We start from the raw sequence: 16,894 nt of genomic DNA on the forward strand, positions 1-16,894 counted from the left end.
GCCAAGTGCAGCCCCATACTAGCCCTGAACGCCTGATGGCTTGGATACTGGCATACATGTTATAATCGTTTAACGCGACATTGTAGGACGTTGACGCACCCAAGCAGAAACTGACGGTGACGACAGATGAGTATCTATGACCGTAACAGCAGTACTGCACAAGCTTAGCCGAACCCAGGAGACAAAGATTAGAGCAACCGTCTTCAGTTAGGATCTGGGTAGCGACCCCATCCTGCCATTCCAGTAGATTCTCGAGCATGATGAGGGGAGGCTGAACGAGAAAAGCTCAATAGGATCCAATTAGCAAGTCCTCTGCACTTGATGTCTGTGCAACTGTACTCCGTACTTACTGCTGGACCTTACTGGCGAGCAGAACATGGCCGGCAATGACTAAGCTAGCAAGATGACTTTAAGCCCGAAAGGGACGAAGATCGGCAGTAGCATCATCTCCAACTCCGACTTTCTCCCCGCATTGCTTCAATGACAACATTCATCTGGATCTTTTGCTGTACGCATGATAAAACATGACCGCCCTACTGAAGAAGCCTCTCAAACTTGCTTTGGTGCAGCTTGCATCAGGTGTGTCTTTCCTCAATTTTGCTTAGCGTTCAATCTAATAGGTGTCGGAACACAGGCGCAGACAAAGCCGCTAATCTTGCCCACGCCCGTACAAAGGTCCTCGAGGCTGCAAATGCCGGTGCCTCCTTGATTGTCCTTCCCGAGTGCTTTAACTCCCCGTACGGCACCCAATATTTTCCCAAATATGCCGAAACTCTTCTTCCGTCTCCTCCAACAAAGGAACAGTCTCCGTCCTATCACGCCCTATCAGCTCTCGCCGCTGAGGCCAAGGCGTATCTCGTAGGAGGCAGCATCCCGGAGCTTGAAACCACATCCAAGAAATATTACAACACGTCGCTGGTATTCTCACCGTCCGGCGCGCTCATCGGAACCCACCGCAAGACCCACCTGTTTGACATCGATATTCCTGGGAAGATCACATTCAAGGAGAGCGAAGTTCTGTCGCCTGGAAACCAACTGACTATTGTGGACCTACCTGACTACGGCAAAATCGGTCTCGCCATCTGCTATGACATCCGTTTCCCAGAGCCCGGCATGACCGCCGCTCGCAAGGGTGCATTCGCACTGGTCTATCCTGGTGCTTTCAACACGACTACTGGTCCCTTGCACTGGCAGTTACTCGCTCGCGCCCGCGCAGTTGACAATCAGGTGTATGTGGCATTGTGCAGCCCCGCACGGGACACAACTGCCACCTACCATGCCTACGGCCATAGTCTGGTGGCAGATCCCAGTGCGAAGATTCTGTCAGAGGCAGAAGAGTCGGAGACTATCGTCTACGCCGATCTCGATCCCGAGACCATTGAGAGTACGCGAAAGGGTATCCCCATCTACACCCAACGGCGGTTCGACTTGTACCCGGATGTGAGCGCCGGCAAGAACTAACCTTATGTATGAACACTGGACGATGCTCCGTGTAGCCCGTTTATAGAAAATTGAAAGACGCCAATTTGAGCAATTAGATATTGAGTCACTTCTAAGCTACTGGGTAGAAGTTGTATTTTGCTCGGCAATATATATTGCAGCTTTCCAGCAAAGTTTGGACTACTAAAGCCGGAAGTGGCTCGTGCACCGCTGACCGTCGATTTGAGGTGTGCCCTAAGTTATCTTCTTGAACGGGCTTTACATTTTTATTTCTCTAGATAACCAAAGGAGACTTGGGAGATGGTATATCCCTTACTATATTAAAGGACCCGCGTAGACGCCATTTTCGAGGCCGCAAGGAACCAAGCGATAGGGATTCATTACTTCAGGCCTCTTAGTTCCATTTGACGGAAGTGTCAGCATAAAGCTCAGACAGAGAAAATTTGCCAATTCATTGCTATGAAGAGGATTATGCTGCAATATCAAACCGGGCCTCTTCGTTTTTCGCTTGAAAGTTTCGTGAAGTTCTCGATTTGCCGGCTGCAGGGACAGTTGAGGGACAGTTCCACGTGACTCGGGTTGGCCAATCACATCGACCCCACACAAGCGAGCCGCACTTTTCGACCACATCGAAAAAAAGGCATCTAGGAATCCTCAACTCCTCGACAGTCGACAACTTCAGCCAACCACAGCCGAACACCCTTCAGTGAGTTTTGCTGCACGCGTTCTAAATTCAATACTGGGATGATCTTGTCGCGATGAATTTTGTCTAACAATCGCTTTTCCCATTCAGATATGTCCAACGTTCAGACCGGCAAGAAGCAGCGTTCGGCTATCGCCGACGTGGTGACCCGCGAGTACACCATTAACCTGCACAAGAGGGTATGTTGAATTGCGAAACCCGTCATTATCTCTCCTTTCTTTCGGCGGTTCGACGCACAATCGACCACCGAGCTGTGATGCTACGGAAGACAAGGATGAAACAAACCTTCTCTTTCGGACAACCGTGAGGCATGGATGGAGAACAAAGACATGAAAACCCGCGCCAAACAGCGATAAGACAAGCGCACGATTTCCCTTAACTGAAGAAACCTTCACGTGAGAAAAGAAAGGTGGAAGCCGCAGCCTTGCGGGGGAAGCAAAGCAAGTCGTCGCGCATGCAACTACAGACTGGAACCAGGACCAGGACCATGCTTCACCAATCTGCAATCCAAGTAATTGGGACCAGATTATGATGAGCCTGTGAACTGAGTGCGAAGGTCGTCAAACGCAAAAAAAGAAAATGAATTGGTTTTATGAAGTCCACCTCATGGCCGCAATCGCAGCAAGAAAAATTATTCCTCTTTTCAAGATGGCATTCGGGCGGAAGACTGATTCTTCTTTTTTTGTTACTCAATAGACGCACGGTGTTTCCTTCAAGAAGCGTGCTCCTCGCGCTATCAAGGAGATCCGCGCTTTCGCTACTCGCGCCATGGTTAGTCAATTCCATCCCACGAGAACCCCTGTGAAGTTTGGGCACGCTCTAACCACTTTTTCTCCGTGGCCAGGGCACCACCGACGTCCGCCTCGACCCCCAGCTCAACAAGAAGGTCTGGGAAGCTGGTATCAAGGGCGTTCCTTTCCGCCTCCGTGTCCGCATCTCTCGCAAGCGTAACGACGAGGAGGGTGCTAAGGAGAAGCTCTACTCCTACGTCCAGGCCGTCAACGTTAAGGAGCCCAAGGGTCTCCAGACCACCGTTGTCGATGAGGAGTAAACGGGTGTTTCGTTCCTACCGGTTCTAGTTGGTTGATACAAAAATGAATTCAAAATACCTCTTCTGTGACGGCAACATTTGCGCCTGTAGAACTGAATCCTTTCGTTTCTCGTATGCTGTGGTAGCTCTAGTGGAGCTAAGATGTCCTGTCGCGTTGCAAATGTCCTCCGTATGGTATTAATTGGCTGCTGTTCGCGGCCCAGTCTCGCAGCACAGAAACTTGTCCAAAACATTGCTTACGACATCACTTCCAGCATCTGAACAGATACCAAGGCACGATGTTTTGTCTACAAGGCCTACACTCCTATCACCTTGGGCGAATAAAAACTGAGCGCACCGAGTGTCATGCTCTAATAAAACAATAAGCAGAACTGGAACTATAAACCTGTGTACTAGAAGCAAAACTCCAACATATGCATATCGGCATGCTGACCTGATGTTCACAAAGACACGAGGGTAGAAGAGTAGGGGTAATAACTTGGAATCCAAAATCAGACCCGGATGCGACGTGATTCGAAATTGTGACAAATAATACAAACAAGACTTTCGATTAGAAAAGCTTGCAAGCGAGCTCATTCATTGAAACCCCGGATAGAAGTATAAAGCAAAGGCCAGTGGATGCATTAGTGGTGAAAACTGTTGAAATGCAGATAATGTACCCTTGCCAGGTCCATGTTTGTTCGTAAAAATCCTTCCTTTCTGGAATCAGTAAACTAATTACGACTTGTTCTCGTCCATGGCAGTCCCAACTTTGGGGGCCTCGCCAGCTTTGAGACGAAGAGCCCACATCTCTGGTGCGCCTTCGGCCTTGGGAACAAGGAACTGTATGTTGTTTCCGTTCACGGTGTACTTAATCTCCTTCATCAGTCTGGCGTTCAGGACCACATTTCCGCTAGGGTCGGCTCGAACGAGGACGCGACTGCGGGACGTGGTTCGATTTTTTAAGATGCGCAGGAAACCAACACCTTGACTAGCCCAGGAACCGTCTACCATCTTCAGGGCACGTGCTCGTGTTTCTATAACAATGTCTTCGTCTTCTTCGCCGGCGCCACTTCTAGCAAGATCGACCTGAGGTTCTGGCTTTTGAGCGTCTCCGTCGGCGGAATCTTCGGCTCCAGTATCGGAAGTCACACCCGGTGTTGTGGCACGGCTCTGGGACTCGGAAGTGAGCACAGACGGTGTGAAAAGAGAAGATCCTGCTTGGGAAGGACCGCCGAATGAGAAGCCAGCAGTTCCCTCGTTACCGCTTGGGCCAGGCTGAGCACCTGCGGACGGAGCCCCAAAGAGCGTTGGGTGATGGTTAGAGGAATCAGAAGCTGTTGCTGCCGTTGCGGTTTCGGATTTGGCCGATGAGGTTACACCCGGTGCAGAATCAGATGAAAACTTGATGGGCGTATTTGGTTTCCAAGTATTGTCGCTGCCAGGCTTGGTGGCGCTGGAACCAGAAGCGAAAATCGAAGGGGTGCTTGCGCCTGAGGTAGCTGAGGTTGAATTTCCGAAGATACTACCGGCCGGAGTCGGGGAACCGAAAATGTTGGTGGATGAAGGCTTGGGTGTGGAACCTTCATCCGGTTTCTTAGCTTGGGATTGCGCCGATGCAGCGAATGGGTTTGGAGTAGACGCAGAGGAACTATTGAAAGGTGATGCGAGCTGAGGAGAGCCGAAAAGCGAGGAAGCAGGTTTAGCATCGTCACCCTGGCGCTTCGGCTTTCCGTCCTTATTATACTCCACACGATCAAACAAGCTGCGGCCACCTGAGCTCCCGTCTTCAGCGGTGTTTTGTTCGGAGTTGTCCGCCTGTTTTGACTTCTTCAAATCCTTTGTAGAATCGTCCTCGACATTGCTTCTGGGGGCGGGTGCCGTACTGTTTGTCTTGGAATCAGCTTGATTTGCGTCAAGGTCTTCTGTTGGCGCAGAAGAGGATTCTCTAGCGGCATCATCACCGGTAACAGAATCTTCCTCAGTGTCGTCAGCGGCATCGTGCCCATCCTCCCCGCTTTCAGATGGTGTTGCCGACAGATGGCCGAATATGTTGCTAGAGCTTGAAAAGGAGTTTGGTTTAGAATCCAAGACTGACGAGGCAGCGCTCGTGTTCGATTTTTCCTCTTCTGTAGTTGAATTTTCAAAAGAGAATCCTTGACCGGGAACGAATCTAGCACGTCGGTTCTGTTGCGCTTCAAGTTCCTCACGTTTTTTTCGCTGCTTTTCGGCGTCTTTGCGTTCCCACTCCGCCTCATCATCTTCGTCGGAGTCAAACTCTTCCGCCTTGCGTTTTTCCTTCTCCTTTTCAGCGTTCTTGTCAGCCTGAGCTTTGAACTGAGACAAAAAGTTGATGGGGCCACCAGAGCCGAATTTGGGAACAGCTAGAGGAGGCGCAGAAGTACTAGGGCCTGTATCCCCTGAAGGTTTGACGACGAAAGGATTCGCGGAAGGGGTACCGCTTGCTGACGCAGTGAATGCGGGTTTGAAGGCAGGCATAGGTTGAAAGGGAGTTGCACTTGAGGCTGAAGACTCTTCGGGAGCCGAGGATGCGGAAAATGCCGGCTTAGGAGGCGATGATTTTGGTGTTGTGGAGAATAGGCTAGGTTTGATGGACTCTGGGGTAGATGGTTTGAAAACGGGAGCATCAGATTTCTTGGGAGATGGAGTGCCTGCTGGTTTATTCGACTCAATGGTTTTGGATCTTGAGAAAGAGTTTGCGAAAATGTTGGCAGTTGCGGAGTCACCATCTACACGCTTCGCAGGCGAAGATGCATCGCTATCATCATCCCCAGTCGCCTTTCTCTTGTTACTGGTCGAAGGCGTGCTTTGACTGCCACTGAAAAGCTTCGACGACGTCGTGTTGTCCGGTGAAGCAGCGCTGGAGGCCAGGTTTCCGTTGCCGATTGTCGCAGCCTTCCTGGAAGGCTCAACCGTGTTATCACTATCAGGAGCTTTGCGCTTGATACCCGCCCATTCAACCGGAGCACCAATTGTCTCACGAACACGCAGGTAAAACTGTATCAGTTGATCGAAGCTGTGGGTGGTAGCGTCCAGCTTTGCAACTTCGCGCTGGAAACAGGCGTTTAGCAAGCGAACGCGATGAACCGTTTCCACTTCGTCTCTGGTACCCTTATCCAGGCCGGATGGCATGTTCGCAGGTTGAAGCTTATCAAAGCTCAAGGCCGAACTACTAGCAGTAGACGACATCGGCGAATCTGTGACAGCTGGCTTAGCTCCATTGGTCTTGAAGGGACTCTGCGAGGTTGTAGTGGGAGAGAAGGCGGAAATTGAAGAGCTTGTCTGTGGCGCCGAGGTTGAAAAAGCAGTAGATTGAGGTGCAGGCGAAGGTGCTGCACCAAGACTTGGAGCAGAGAAAGGCGATGCAGGCGTAGGTGTCTTCGGTTGCTCGCTCGTCTTCGCGCCTTCGCTAGACACAGGCTTCGGAGCAAATGGGCTTGAGGAAGGCAACGATTTCTGCTCAGGCTTAGAACTTTCCGCATTTGCTGGCTTAGGGACGAATAAACTACTAAAAGGATTTCCTTCAGCAGGCTTCGGCTTTTCTTGTTCAGTAGACGCAGGTTTGGGAGCGAACAAACTACCCGTTGATACAGGCTGCGACGGACCAGTAGACTGGGCCGGGGACCCGCTTGCGTTATTGGAGAACAACGAAGCGCCAGTTGTGGTAGAGGTAAAGCTAAACGATGGCTGGATTGGAGTAGACTGATTTGCCTTTGTCTCTTCCTTGGCCTTTTCCTCGGAGGGCTTTTGTGCGGTAGATGAAGTAGATGCACCAAATAGACTTGTAGTAGGTTGAAAGAGATTTTGACCCGTTGTCGCAGGTTTGGGAGTCGATGTGTTAAAGAGCGAGGATGAGGCATTGCCAGTTGTCAATGGTGCAGAACTGAAAGACGGCGCGGCAGGAGTCGAGGAAGCGGGCTGGGTGGAAGAGGCGCCAAACAGAGAAGGCGATGCAGAGGTTGTTTGCTCGGTTGGCTTCGCTCCGAACAAGGGTTTTGATGGAGTCTGAGCTGACGCCGAACTTTGACCGCCAAAAAGACTACCTGCACCAGAGCTACCAAAGTTCGTGGAAACACCAAAGCCGCCGCTTCCGCTGCCGAATAGTGAGGGTTTCTGAGAGGAAGACTTAGCGTCCGGAGAAGTTTGCATCGAGTCACCACCAAATGCCGCATTCTGCGCAAACGGATTGGGCTTGTCCGCCCCCGATGGCGCGAAGATGTTCGATGAAGAAGCACCGGTGGACTGGCCGAAGATGCTTCCGTTTAATGGGGTAGCAATGCCGGATTGAGCCGAGGGTCCGCCATTGGCACTGCTACCAAACAGTCCCCCTGCAGAGCTGCTCTGCTGAGACCCAGCTCCAAATAGCCCTCCAGAAGGCAAAGGCTGTTGGGCGGGAGACTGACTCCCAGTCGAAGGCACATTGAACAGGTTGCCTTTGAAGCCGGAAAAATTGCTCGCGGGCGCTTGCTGACTAGCACCACCAGTATTCATAGATGCAAAAGGATTACTGACAGGTGTTGATGCCGTTCCACCGAAAGAGGCAGAGAAATTGAAGGTCGATGAACCACCACCAGAGCCAAAAGCGAATTGTGACCCTCCGTTCTGAGCTGGCGGTTTAGGAGTTGAGCTAGCCGGAGGAAAACTTTGTGATTGCCCAAAACTGAAACCGTTTGTCATCGGTTGTTGAGCAAGAGATGGGGAAGAGACTGTGTTCGGATCGATCGAATTGAATGGCGAACCGAACGAGCCACCAGCCGAACCGGACGGTGTGCCAGCACGCGGCCGCCTTCGAACATCCTTGATTCTAAACATGTCGTTAGTCAATGCATAAGATGTGATATGTCTAGAAGAAGCATATGCAATCACGGCGAACGCAAGGGTAAAACTGGGCTACAGTAGAAGCAGAAAACAGGAAAGGAAATCAAGATCACACCAAAAGAGGCCGCTGCAGCAGGAAGAGTGCGGTAATATGCTGATAAGGCTCTAGCTGCTGCATGGTGATGTGCAGGAGGATGTGAAATTGTAGGCAGAGGCCAGTCAGCAATCACTTACTTTCTAGCCGCTAATTGTGCAGCTGTAGCCCGCTGGGGCTTGTCATCTGGTGTACTTGACATGTTGAACTTAAATAGATCGGTGTCCTTGTCCCCTTGAGGGCCTTGAGCCGATCTCTTAGACATTTATCGAGACAACAGTACAGCACCCGCGGCCTTTACCCCTTCCGTTATAACAGTTTCAAGTACTCGAGCGGACGGATGTCATCAACTGTACTGTGCGCTTTTAGCACTTCCTTCAGAGATTATATCCTGCTCACGGTTGGTAATCAAGGCGATTGACGACTCGTTGCCCTGACAATTGCGACTGAGTCGCGATGCAGGTTGGAGTCGAGACGGAAAAAAGGTTATGTGCGAGCCCGTTCGGGAGCGAAAAAGATGAGAAAACTGCGATGTCGCCGACGAGATATGAAGTATATGTCGAAAACGAAACAGATTCCCTGATATTTCCAGTTGTCGCGGGCTGTGACTCTAAATGCGCACGCGCTTGGTCAGTCCTTCGAAATGGCAGGGTCGCGATCCGCGAAGGCGACGAGTCGAAACGAGGAGAAAGGAAAAAGACAGAGCTAGAAAATAAATAGTAACATCGAAGCCAGAGGGAGCAGAGCGGCGCCTAGTTTCGATGTGCTCTGCGTGTGGATGATGGGTGTTACTGGAGCTACTTCTTTTTTAGCACTCACTCCCGCTCGCGATCGAGGAGGGACTGGCAGCCACCGCTCGAAAAAACTTACAGTCACGTGATAGTTTCAAGGCCAGGTCTTGGCGCAAGAACAAACAGAACTACTCTGGTCACTTTGACCTCTTTCACTTCTTTCACAGCATGAGTGGACTAATTCTGGCTAATACAAAATATTCGATTATTGTCTCTCGACTTAAATCTGTTAACAGTGCCATGCGACAAAGAGTACCCATTTCAAAGATTATCATTGCTGTACGGGGAGCCACGGAAACCAGTGCTTCATTGCTACACCGCAATAGCGCAATTCGGTTCGTCACGTTTCCATGACACGGGGAAAGAATGCTTATGGGGTACTTCAACATGACGTCCTATATGGTTGCAGCTGAGATCGGTATGAAATAGACAAAACCCCCTTTCTTTGAAAATCGAGTATCGCAGATGACCTCTTGCCGTGCTGGCTACTGTACTTTCGTCAACGTGTGGCGCCCCATGTCTTATGACGACAGGATGGGAGGCGGGCAATAAATGAACGTGAAAATGTCGCTTCTCTAACTTCCTTTGCAGAGGCTGGCCTATCTCTCCGGTCCTCTTGGTAATGATATTGGCTTCAATACTCTGTACTATCTCCATTACCACCAATAATAGTGACTTCACCCGCTACAAGCTGGTCATGTATTTTATTCCGTTGGCTTATGCGATGTGCCCGCACATTAATAATTGAAGTTCTTCCTGCGCAGTTGTTTGAGAATGGTCGACTGCCGCCCGGCCTCAGGCTACAAGCCCATTATGTGACCAAGCTAGCTTGGTTACGTCCTCTTCAGAATATGCGTTTATACAACGGATAACGATAACGAAACGTTATTGGATCTTTTTTTTTTGAATCAGGGAATAAAATAAATCGCCATCCAGCTGAGAAATACATAAATGAAAATATATAACAGGGTATCTATAGCTTAGCCTTGCCCTGGGCCTTCTTCAAAACGGGTTCCATCTTCGTAGCCTTCATGATGTTGCCCTTGATCTTGAGCTTCCCTCCCATGAAGAGTCTCTGAGCATTGGCCTTGCCGGAAACGAGAGAACCGAAGTCAGCGTCCGAAAGGTTAAGGGTGACTGCCATTCAAATAACGTTAGCCTTCGACACACTAATGCCCAATTCATAATTCATGAATAGATGGAATCTCACCATCAGCCTTCTTGCCGGCAGGAGCAGCACCCTTGCCGACCTCGCCTTTCTCCTTGAGGTCGAGGTACCAGCTCTCTTCCTTGCCGCTGGCGTTCTTCAGGTTGAAAGCAACGATAGTCTGGGCATTCTTGATGGCGTCCTTGCGCTCGGCTTCGTCGCTTTGGAGGGTAGCGTTGATCGCGTCGAAAGCCGCGGAGGAGTCGAAACCGTCTGGGAAGAGAGGTTCAGTTAGAGCGGAGGCGCGACTGAGTCGGATGAACGCTGACTTACCAACTTTGAGAGTCATTGTGGACACGGTGTGGTAGAATATTCAGTTGTATATCGGTAACGAAGAAGTGGTGCAGGCGTATGTGTAACTATCAGCAGGAGACGGCGAGGGGGAACAAATATTAATAGTGATGGACATTGAGCTTACCCCAGGCATGTGAATCCAGGCGGTCGGGGTACTGTTGCGAGCTTTGTGCCGAGGCTCGTTTACCTCGCTCTCGATGCTCCTTTTGGTCTCTGCATTAGACTCTTGTGATTCTCTCCGATGGAGTAAACCTCCACACGATCCATTAGCGTGAACTACTGGGGCTCAACAGGAAAGATTCCCCTTGCGAGCGCTTCGCGCAGCGACGAGGAGCTTCGACCGCACGGCCCACATGAAAACAAAGTGTACCTCGCTCCCTGGAGTCCCACGGTTCCTTCGAATGATGCAACCAGTACACCTTCGACCAACTGCCCGGTGGGCAACACGGCTTCAGCTACATTGAAAACTCCACCTCTGCATCTGGGGAGGCAGCTTCTCTCCACTCCAGTCTCTCCCGTTCCATGACCTTTCATAAAATGCAATCACGGCAATTCTATCGTAGCGCGATTTTCCAACTCCAAAACCGCGGGTGTTCCTCTGCCAGTTATCACCGAAACTCTTCCTTAAGACTGGTGTCTCGCAATTTTCTGATCTGAAGGAGCGCAGAGAATCTGCTTTCTCCGTCATATTGTCGTCTATCGCCAACATAACCTTCCGACGGCCTTAATGTCATTCGTTTAAAGAGCGCTGTACAGAATCTAACAGAAAGCGCCGACCGGCAAAAATAGTCCGCCGATGTATTTCTCTTCGCAGCCATCTACTGATCGAAATTTTCGACGTTGTGTTGAAGCATTTGAGCTCTTCCTTCTCGGAATGCGAGGAACTACCAGACAGGTCACATTGATAATATCCTGATGTCGACTTCTGGAGGTGGCACTCGTCATGGCGTCATGAAAGACTTTCTGAGCTACGGACTGGACTGCTTTCGCAGTATATGGATGAAGCCGATTTCACAGGAAAGTCTTTTATGCTATCCATGCTGATATTTCAGGTACTTCTTCCGGCCTGAACGGTTCCTACATGGTTTGTACAAAAAGCACCAATCCACGAAGGCTGGATAAGACACTGAGCACCACTCAAGACACCTCATTCCCCCCGCTTGTCGCTCGCACACCTTTAAGAGGGCTTCGGTATAATTAACCTATGAAATGACCCCTGAAGCAGTGGACGAAGGGGCCGTCGCAAAGAGGCCTTTGCACAGTGGGCTTATCAGCGTAGTCAGGGCTCCCGACTAGCTCCAACGAGAGTACCTCGAGCACCATAATCGCTATTCGACCCTGTACATACAGTATTGTAGCGAACAGATACCTCTATATGGCATCAATGATGCAGACCTGGATAATAGCTGTCACACTTGATCTGCAGGAAAATTGCATGAAACACGAGAGTTTCAGTTCTTTGAATAAGTGGCAAAGGCTTTTAAAATAGAGCGTATAAATAAAAGTATCACGTCTGTATATAGACAATTTGAATGTATATATATATATAAAAAAGGCTGCCTCTGAACAATCCTTAAGGTCCTGATTGTTATCTATGCGTCACAAAATAAATCCTTGGAAGGCCGAAAATGCCTGAATATATATTTTTGCGAAGCACCCAGAAAATTCACTCAGCGAAAAGTCTGAGGATCCCTTTTGCCACCTTTTTAGTGGATTATGGGCGCTCTTCTGCTTCTCAAAACTCTCGAGCAAATATAGAAGCATCAAGCAATCCAGCAGATAACGTCAGTGCCTCATCTCATTGTCTTCGGATTCAGCCCTGACAGGCACAGTGTTAGGCTCATCAAGGCGCCAACGCGCCAAGACTTGATAGATCGACTATCGCGATTAATGTTATCGAGCCTCACTAGGCTCACTCGCCTCGCCAACGTATCTGTTACTCTTCTTCAGTTTTCCTGCCTTCAATTCCCGCTCTTCACTTACCTTTCACTTAATTCCAGCATCTGGTACACCTTCTTTCACATCGCAGTGATCGCCTTATGGCCTCGTCCTCTGCCGGAATCGTGCTCAGTCCACCTATGAGATCGCCTACCTGAAAGCCCTCCCGCGCCACCGCGACTGCCATCGTTTCTATCATGTCGTCTACCGGCGAGACAATCGAGTTTCTTGAAGATGAGCTGGACTTGCAGCGAGCCATCTTGCAAAGTCTGGATGAGTCGCACAGCTCGCGCACGGATGCGGCCGAACAAAGATTAGAAACACTGGAGGCGATCAAAGACCTCGAATCCAAGTTAGCTAGACTGCGCGGCCACCATGCAGGCGGAACACCTGGTTGTTCCCTCCCTGTTGGGCAGAGTATAACATCTGCACAACTTGACGGATTAAACTTTTCTGCACCTTCAGTTCCCTCGAGCCCACCGCAGTTCAACCGTTCCGCGTTCTCGATACCATCCCGACCTCGAGATTCCCGCTTAGCCAACTCTTCGGAAATGTTCACTGTTCGCAAACGCCGACTTTCCGAGGATGACACCGAAGATGGTGTGAGTGTGCGATCGTCAAAACGTACTACAGGAAACATCGCCAGTCCTGCTTCAACGCAGGCTGCTTCGTCTACTCCGTTCAGCCGTAACAGCCCAAGCGATGGACTTGACAGCGAGTTTGATGTTGATGATGATATTCTGGGCATCCTGGGGCTGGATGGTCAAGACATGCGTGCGCTCCAGGAAGAACAGAGAAGAGCAGAACAGTGGTTGAAAGAACGGAAGGAACAAGAACGCCGCGATGCGGAATTTGCTCGCCATCTAATGTCAGCATCACCCCCTGCACAAACCTCCTCATATATAAGTCGCGCTGAGCCGTCTACTCCTACACGCGAGAACCCTCCATCGATTCCGCAGTTCAGCTCTTTCAACCCGCTGTTTCTGGGCACAAGACCAGCAGGCTTAAGTGCTGCGCCTTCTCTGAACGCCAACCATGCCCTTTGCGGTCCGCAATCTGAGTCTTCAAGATTTCATCCGGATAGTGATGATAGCGACCTTGCAGAAATCTCCCCTCAAGATTTTCAGTCTCGCATCACTTCCAACCCGAGAAATACCAGTCGTCCGTCCCAATACGTGCCGAACCGCGGAAATGCTGATCCGGGCATATCTAATACCGCCAAATCAGCCCAGAACCCTTACGCCTATCATTATCCTGGTCCTGCCGCTGCCCATGGGTCAAATGGTTTCGGCAACTCTGCGACGAGTATGTGGCCACAGCCTATGCCATCGGCTATGGCGATCTACAAAGGAGCTAGAGACATGCTTAGTAGTACTACTAACCTCTTTCCTTCTCGGATGCCATTGGGTAATATTATCACTAGCGGGTTTCTGGACGATAACTATCCGACAGCCTTTTCTGGTCGTGATTTACGGTAATTCTTTACCTGATGTCTCATTTGTTTGATTGTGCTAATCGCCAGCGTATACAGAGACTTTTATGAAGACGGCGGTGACCCGAAACAAATCAATCAAGAGATTAAGCAGTTGCTGGAAACTATCCGACCCGATGCTGACATTTCAGCGAAGGACCGCGAAGGAACTCCGGCGGCACTCAAGTACCCGCTGTTAGATCACCAGAAGCTGGGGTTAGCCTGGATGAAATCCAAGGAAGAATGTGATCAGAAGGGAGGCATCTTGGCCGATGACATGGGTCTAGGCAAAACTATTCAAGCAATTGCTCTTATGGTGTCTCGTCCGTCAAGCGACCCCGAGCGAAAGACGACATTAATTATCGCTCCTGTTGCGTTGATGCAGCAGTGGAAGCGGGAAATCGAGAAGATGCTTTCCCCGGGTCATCGCCTTCAAGTGTACATTCTACATGGCGACAAAGGCCGAACGAGCTTCAGTGACTTGAAGAAATATGATGTCGTGCTCACCACATTTGGAATGTTGGCCTCAGAGCTCAAACGTGTAATCAAATACGAACAACTACTCAAAGACGGCGCTGAGGAGCCAACACTGACCAGACAATACCTGAAAACGCTACCTTGCCTTGGACCTACGAGCAAATGGTATCGGGTGATCATTGACGAAGCCCAGTGCATCAAAAACCGAGCTACCCAGTCTGCCATTGCTTGCTGCCGACTGAATACGACCTACCGCTGGTGCATGAGCGGAACACCAATGATGAACAATGTAGAAGAATTGCATTCTTTATTGAAATTTTTGAGAATTCGTCCTTACGCTAACCTGGATCGTTTCAAGAGAGTAAGTGGTTTAGTCTTTCTCGGAATATCCGCTATGTATCGTGGACTAATTGAGGCCAATTAGGACTTCTCTGCACCGTTGAAAACCAACAACAAGCACCTCCAAGAGAAGGCGATGACGCAGCTTCGCATCCTCCTCAAGGCAGTTCTACTACGGCGCACAAAGGATTCAAAGATAGATGGGAAGCCCATCCTCGACCTTCCCCGTCGCTTCTCGGAAAAGGTCCATGCTGTTTTTAGTGAAGATGAACTGGAATTATACAAAGCACTGGAAGCGAAAACTCAACTTCAATTCAACAAATATCTTGAGGCCGGAACAGTGGGCCGAAATTACTCCAATATCCTTGTGCTTCTTCTTCGTCTTCGACAGGCCTGCTGCCATCCGCACTTGATTACTGATTTTAGTGTCAAGCTCAATGAGGCTTCTGAGGGAGTGGATTTCATTGCCAACGCAGAGCAATTTAGCAACGAGGTCGTTGTTCGCCTACGGGATAATGAGAATCTTGAGTGTCCAGTCTGTATCGATGCAGTGGACAATCCAATCATTTTTTTCCCCTGTGGGCATGGGACATGCAGTGAATGTTTCTCCAGAATTTCCGATCCGTCGCTTTCCTTGCAGCAAGGCATTGATGGAGCAGCGCAAGTGAAGTGCCCAAATTGTCGTGGAGTTGTCGACCCCAAGAAAATCACCGATCATGTGTCTTTTCGGAAAGTTCATTTTCCTGATGAGTCTGAGGATTCAGCTGCTCTGGAGGGCTTGGGGGTTGCGATTAAGGAAGGCGGGGACCATGACGATACCGATGATAGCGACGAGGGCGCAACTTTGTCCGATTTTATTGTGAATGACAGCGACTGTGACTCAACGCCTCCCAAGAGACCGAAAGCAAGAAGCAAAGGAAAAGGCAAAGGCAAGCCCAGAAAGACTCTCGCCGAGCTGAAGAAGGAAGCCTCGAAAAACCAGGAATCGAAACGCAAGTACTTGCTTCGCCTGGAAAAGACCTGGATTACTAGCGCGAAGATTGAGAAAACCATGGAGATTATACGCGATATTGAGCGCCAGGACAACAATGAGAAGATCATCATTTTCAGCCAGTTTACTTCTCTACTGGATTTGCTCGAGATTCCAATTGCACGTGAAGGTCACCGGTATCGTAGGTATGATGGGAGCATGAAGCCAGTGGATCGGAACTCGGCCGTGCTAGACTTTACTGATGACCCCAGCTGCAAAGTCATGCTGGTATCTTTGAAGGCAGGCAACTCTGGTTTGAATCTTGTCGCCGCAAACCATGTGATTATTTTTGATCCGTTTTGGAACCCTTACGTCGAAGAGCAGGCGGTTGACCGTGCTCATCGCATCGGGCAGTTGCGTGAAGTCCATGTCCATCGAATCCTTGTACCAGAAACTGTCGAAGACCGCATAATCGAGCTTCAGGATAAAAAGCGCGCTATCATCGATGGTGCATTGGACGAGAAGGAATCGAAGAACATTGCTAGGTTGAGCACCCGTGAGCTTGGCTACTTATTCGTACGTCTCCCTGCATCCCGTTCGCTTACGAGTAACTAACATTCAACATTCTAGGGAATTAAAGAGTAGAGTAACTTGCTTCTGCTACCTCATTTCGGCGTTGGCGGGTGTCCAGGATCTTTCCTATGAATTTTTGTTTAACCATTATACCCGGGTGAACCGTCAAAAGCTTGTTCGCTACATATTATTCAATATCCCCAAGCCTGTAACTACGTTTTCTTAGGTTTCTCTTCAGCAAGGAGTAGAACTGGGTGAGATATCTTGCAATCTAAAATTACAAATTTTACCCGTCGAATGAACCAAGTCCAGACCCAGGTTAACTGAGGCTGACTGCTATCATCCCTCACGTCTGTCTGCAGAGACCGAGCCTACGCTCCAGGGTTGTACTTTTCATAACAGGCAGACAGAATGGGTTGCAGCCAAAATCACCCACTTCTGCCTAACGCCTGAAACTACCCACCTCTACCCATCACTGCATAAGCCTAGATTGGCAACCGCAACTCCTCGCCAAGTACTATTCTATACTCACCTTGCGTCTGCGGCGGGAGACATTGTCGCCCAACGCTGACGTCATTTCTTTCCAAATTGCCTACTTCGAAATTCCATTGCAGCCTCTGTTCCGTGTCACGTGTAGGCGCTGGTTCGGCCGATAACTCCAAGCGGGAGGAGGCTCGTCTGGATAAGGTATTTGACCGTTGGATTTGATACAGCAGGTTACATAAGTT

At 49.8% G+C, this 16,894-nt stretch overlaps 4 protein-coding genes across 4 annotated transcripts; 2 read left to right on the plus strand and 2 right to left on the minus strand.

The window, feature by feature from the left end:
- Nucleotides 1-524: 524 nt before the first annotated feature.
- Nucleotides 525-3,479, plus strand: BDW70DRAFT_166514 (carbon-nitrogen hydrolase; the record flags this gene model as incomplete). Its single annotated transcript, XM_073742003.1, has 6 exons — nucleotides 525-579; nucleotides 635-1,440; nucleotides 2,081-2,146; nucleotides 2,251-2,322; nucleotides 2,840-2,914; nucleotides 2,988-3,479. The coding sequence occupies 6 exons, from the start codon at nucleotides 525-527 to the stop codon at nucleotides 3,192-3,194; spliced, it is 1,281 nt and encodes a 426-aa protein (XP_073597913.1). The 3' UTR covers nucleotides 3,195-3,479.
- A 303-nt stretch (nucleotides 3,480-3,782) lies between these two features.
- BDW70DRAFT_21517 (RanBP1 domain protein) lies at nucleotides 3,783-8,466 on the minus strand. Its single transcript, XM_073743515.1, has 2 exons — nucleotides 8,247-8,466; nucleotides 3,783-7,998 (listed from the first exon to the last, which is right to left on the minus strand). The coding sequence occupies exons 1-2, from the start codon at nucleotides 8,369-8,371 to the stop codon at nucleotides 3,912-3,914; spliced, it is 4,212 nt and encodes a 1,403-aa protein (XP_073597914.1). The 5' UTR covers nucleotides 8,372-8,466; the 3' UTR covers nucleotides 3,783-3,911.
- Nucleotides 8,467-9,821: 1,355 nt separating this feature from the next.
- BDW70DRAFT_132962 (SCP2 sterol-binding domain-containing protein) lies at nucleotides 9,822-10,481 on the minus strand. The gene is made up of 3 exons (XM_073736243.1): nucleotides 10,378-10,481; nucleotides 10,108-10,317; nucleotides 9,822-10,034 (listed from the first exon to the last, which is right to left on the minus strand). The coding sequence occupies exons 1-3, from the start codon at nucleotides 10,391-10,393 to the stop codon at nucleotides 9,871-9,873; spliced, it is 390 nt and encodes a 129-aa protein (XP_073597915.1). The 5' UTR covers nucleotides 10,394-10,481; the 3' UTR covers nucleotides 9,822-9,870.
- A 1,750-nt stretch (nucleotides 10,482-12,231) lies between these two features.
- On the plus strand, nucleotides 12,232-16,476 carry BDW70DRAFT_21534 (SNF2 family N-terminal domain-containing protein). The gene is made up of 4 exons (XM_073743516.1): nucleotides 12,232-13,810; nucleotides 13,868-14,645; nucleotides 14,709-16,169; nucleotides 16,224-16,476. The coding sequence occupies exons 1-4, from the start codon at nucleotides 12,534-12,536 to the stop codon at nucleotides 16,236-16,238; spliced, it is 3,531 nt and encodes a 1,176-aa protein (XP_073597916.1). The 5' UTR covers nucleotides 12,232-12,533; the 3' UTR covers nucleotides 16,239-16,476.
- The last annotated feature ends 418 nt before the right edge of the window (nucleotides 16,477-16,894 follow it).

Source organism: Aspergillus foveolatus (assembly GCF_047715535.1).
Source record: "Aspergillus foveolatus strain CBS 279.81 unplaced genomic scaffold BDW70scaffold_13, whole genome shotgun sequence".
NCBI classification, from domain to species: Eukaryota; Fungi; Ascomycota; class Eurotiomycetes; order Eurotiales; family Aspergillaceae; genus Aspergillus; species Aspergillus foveolatus.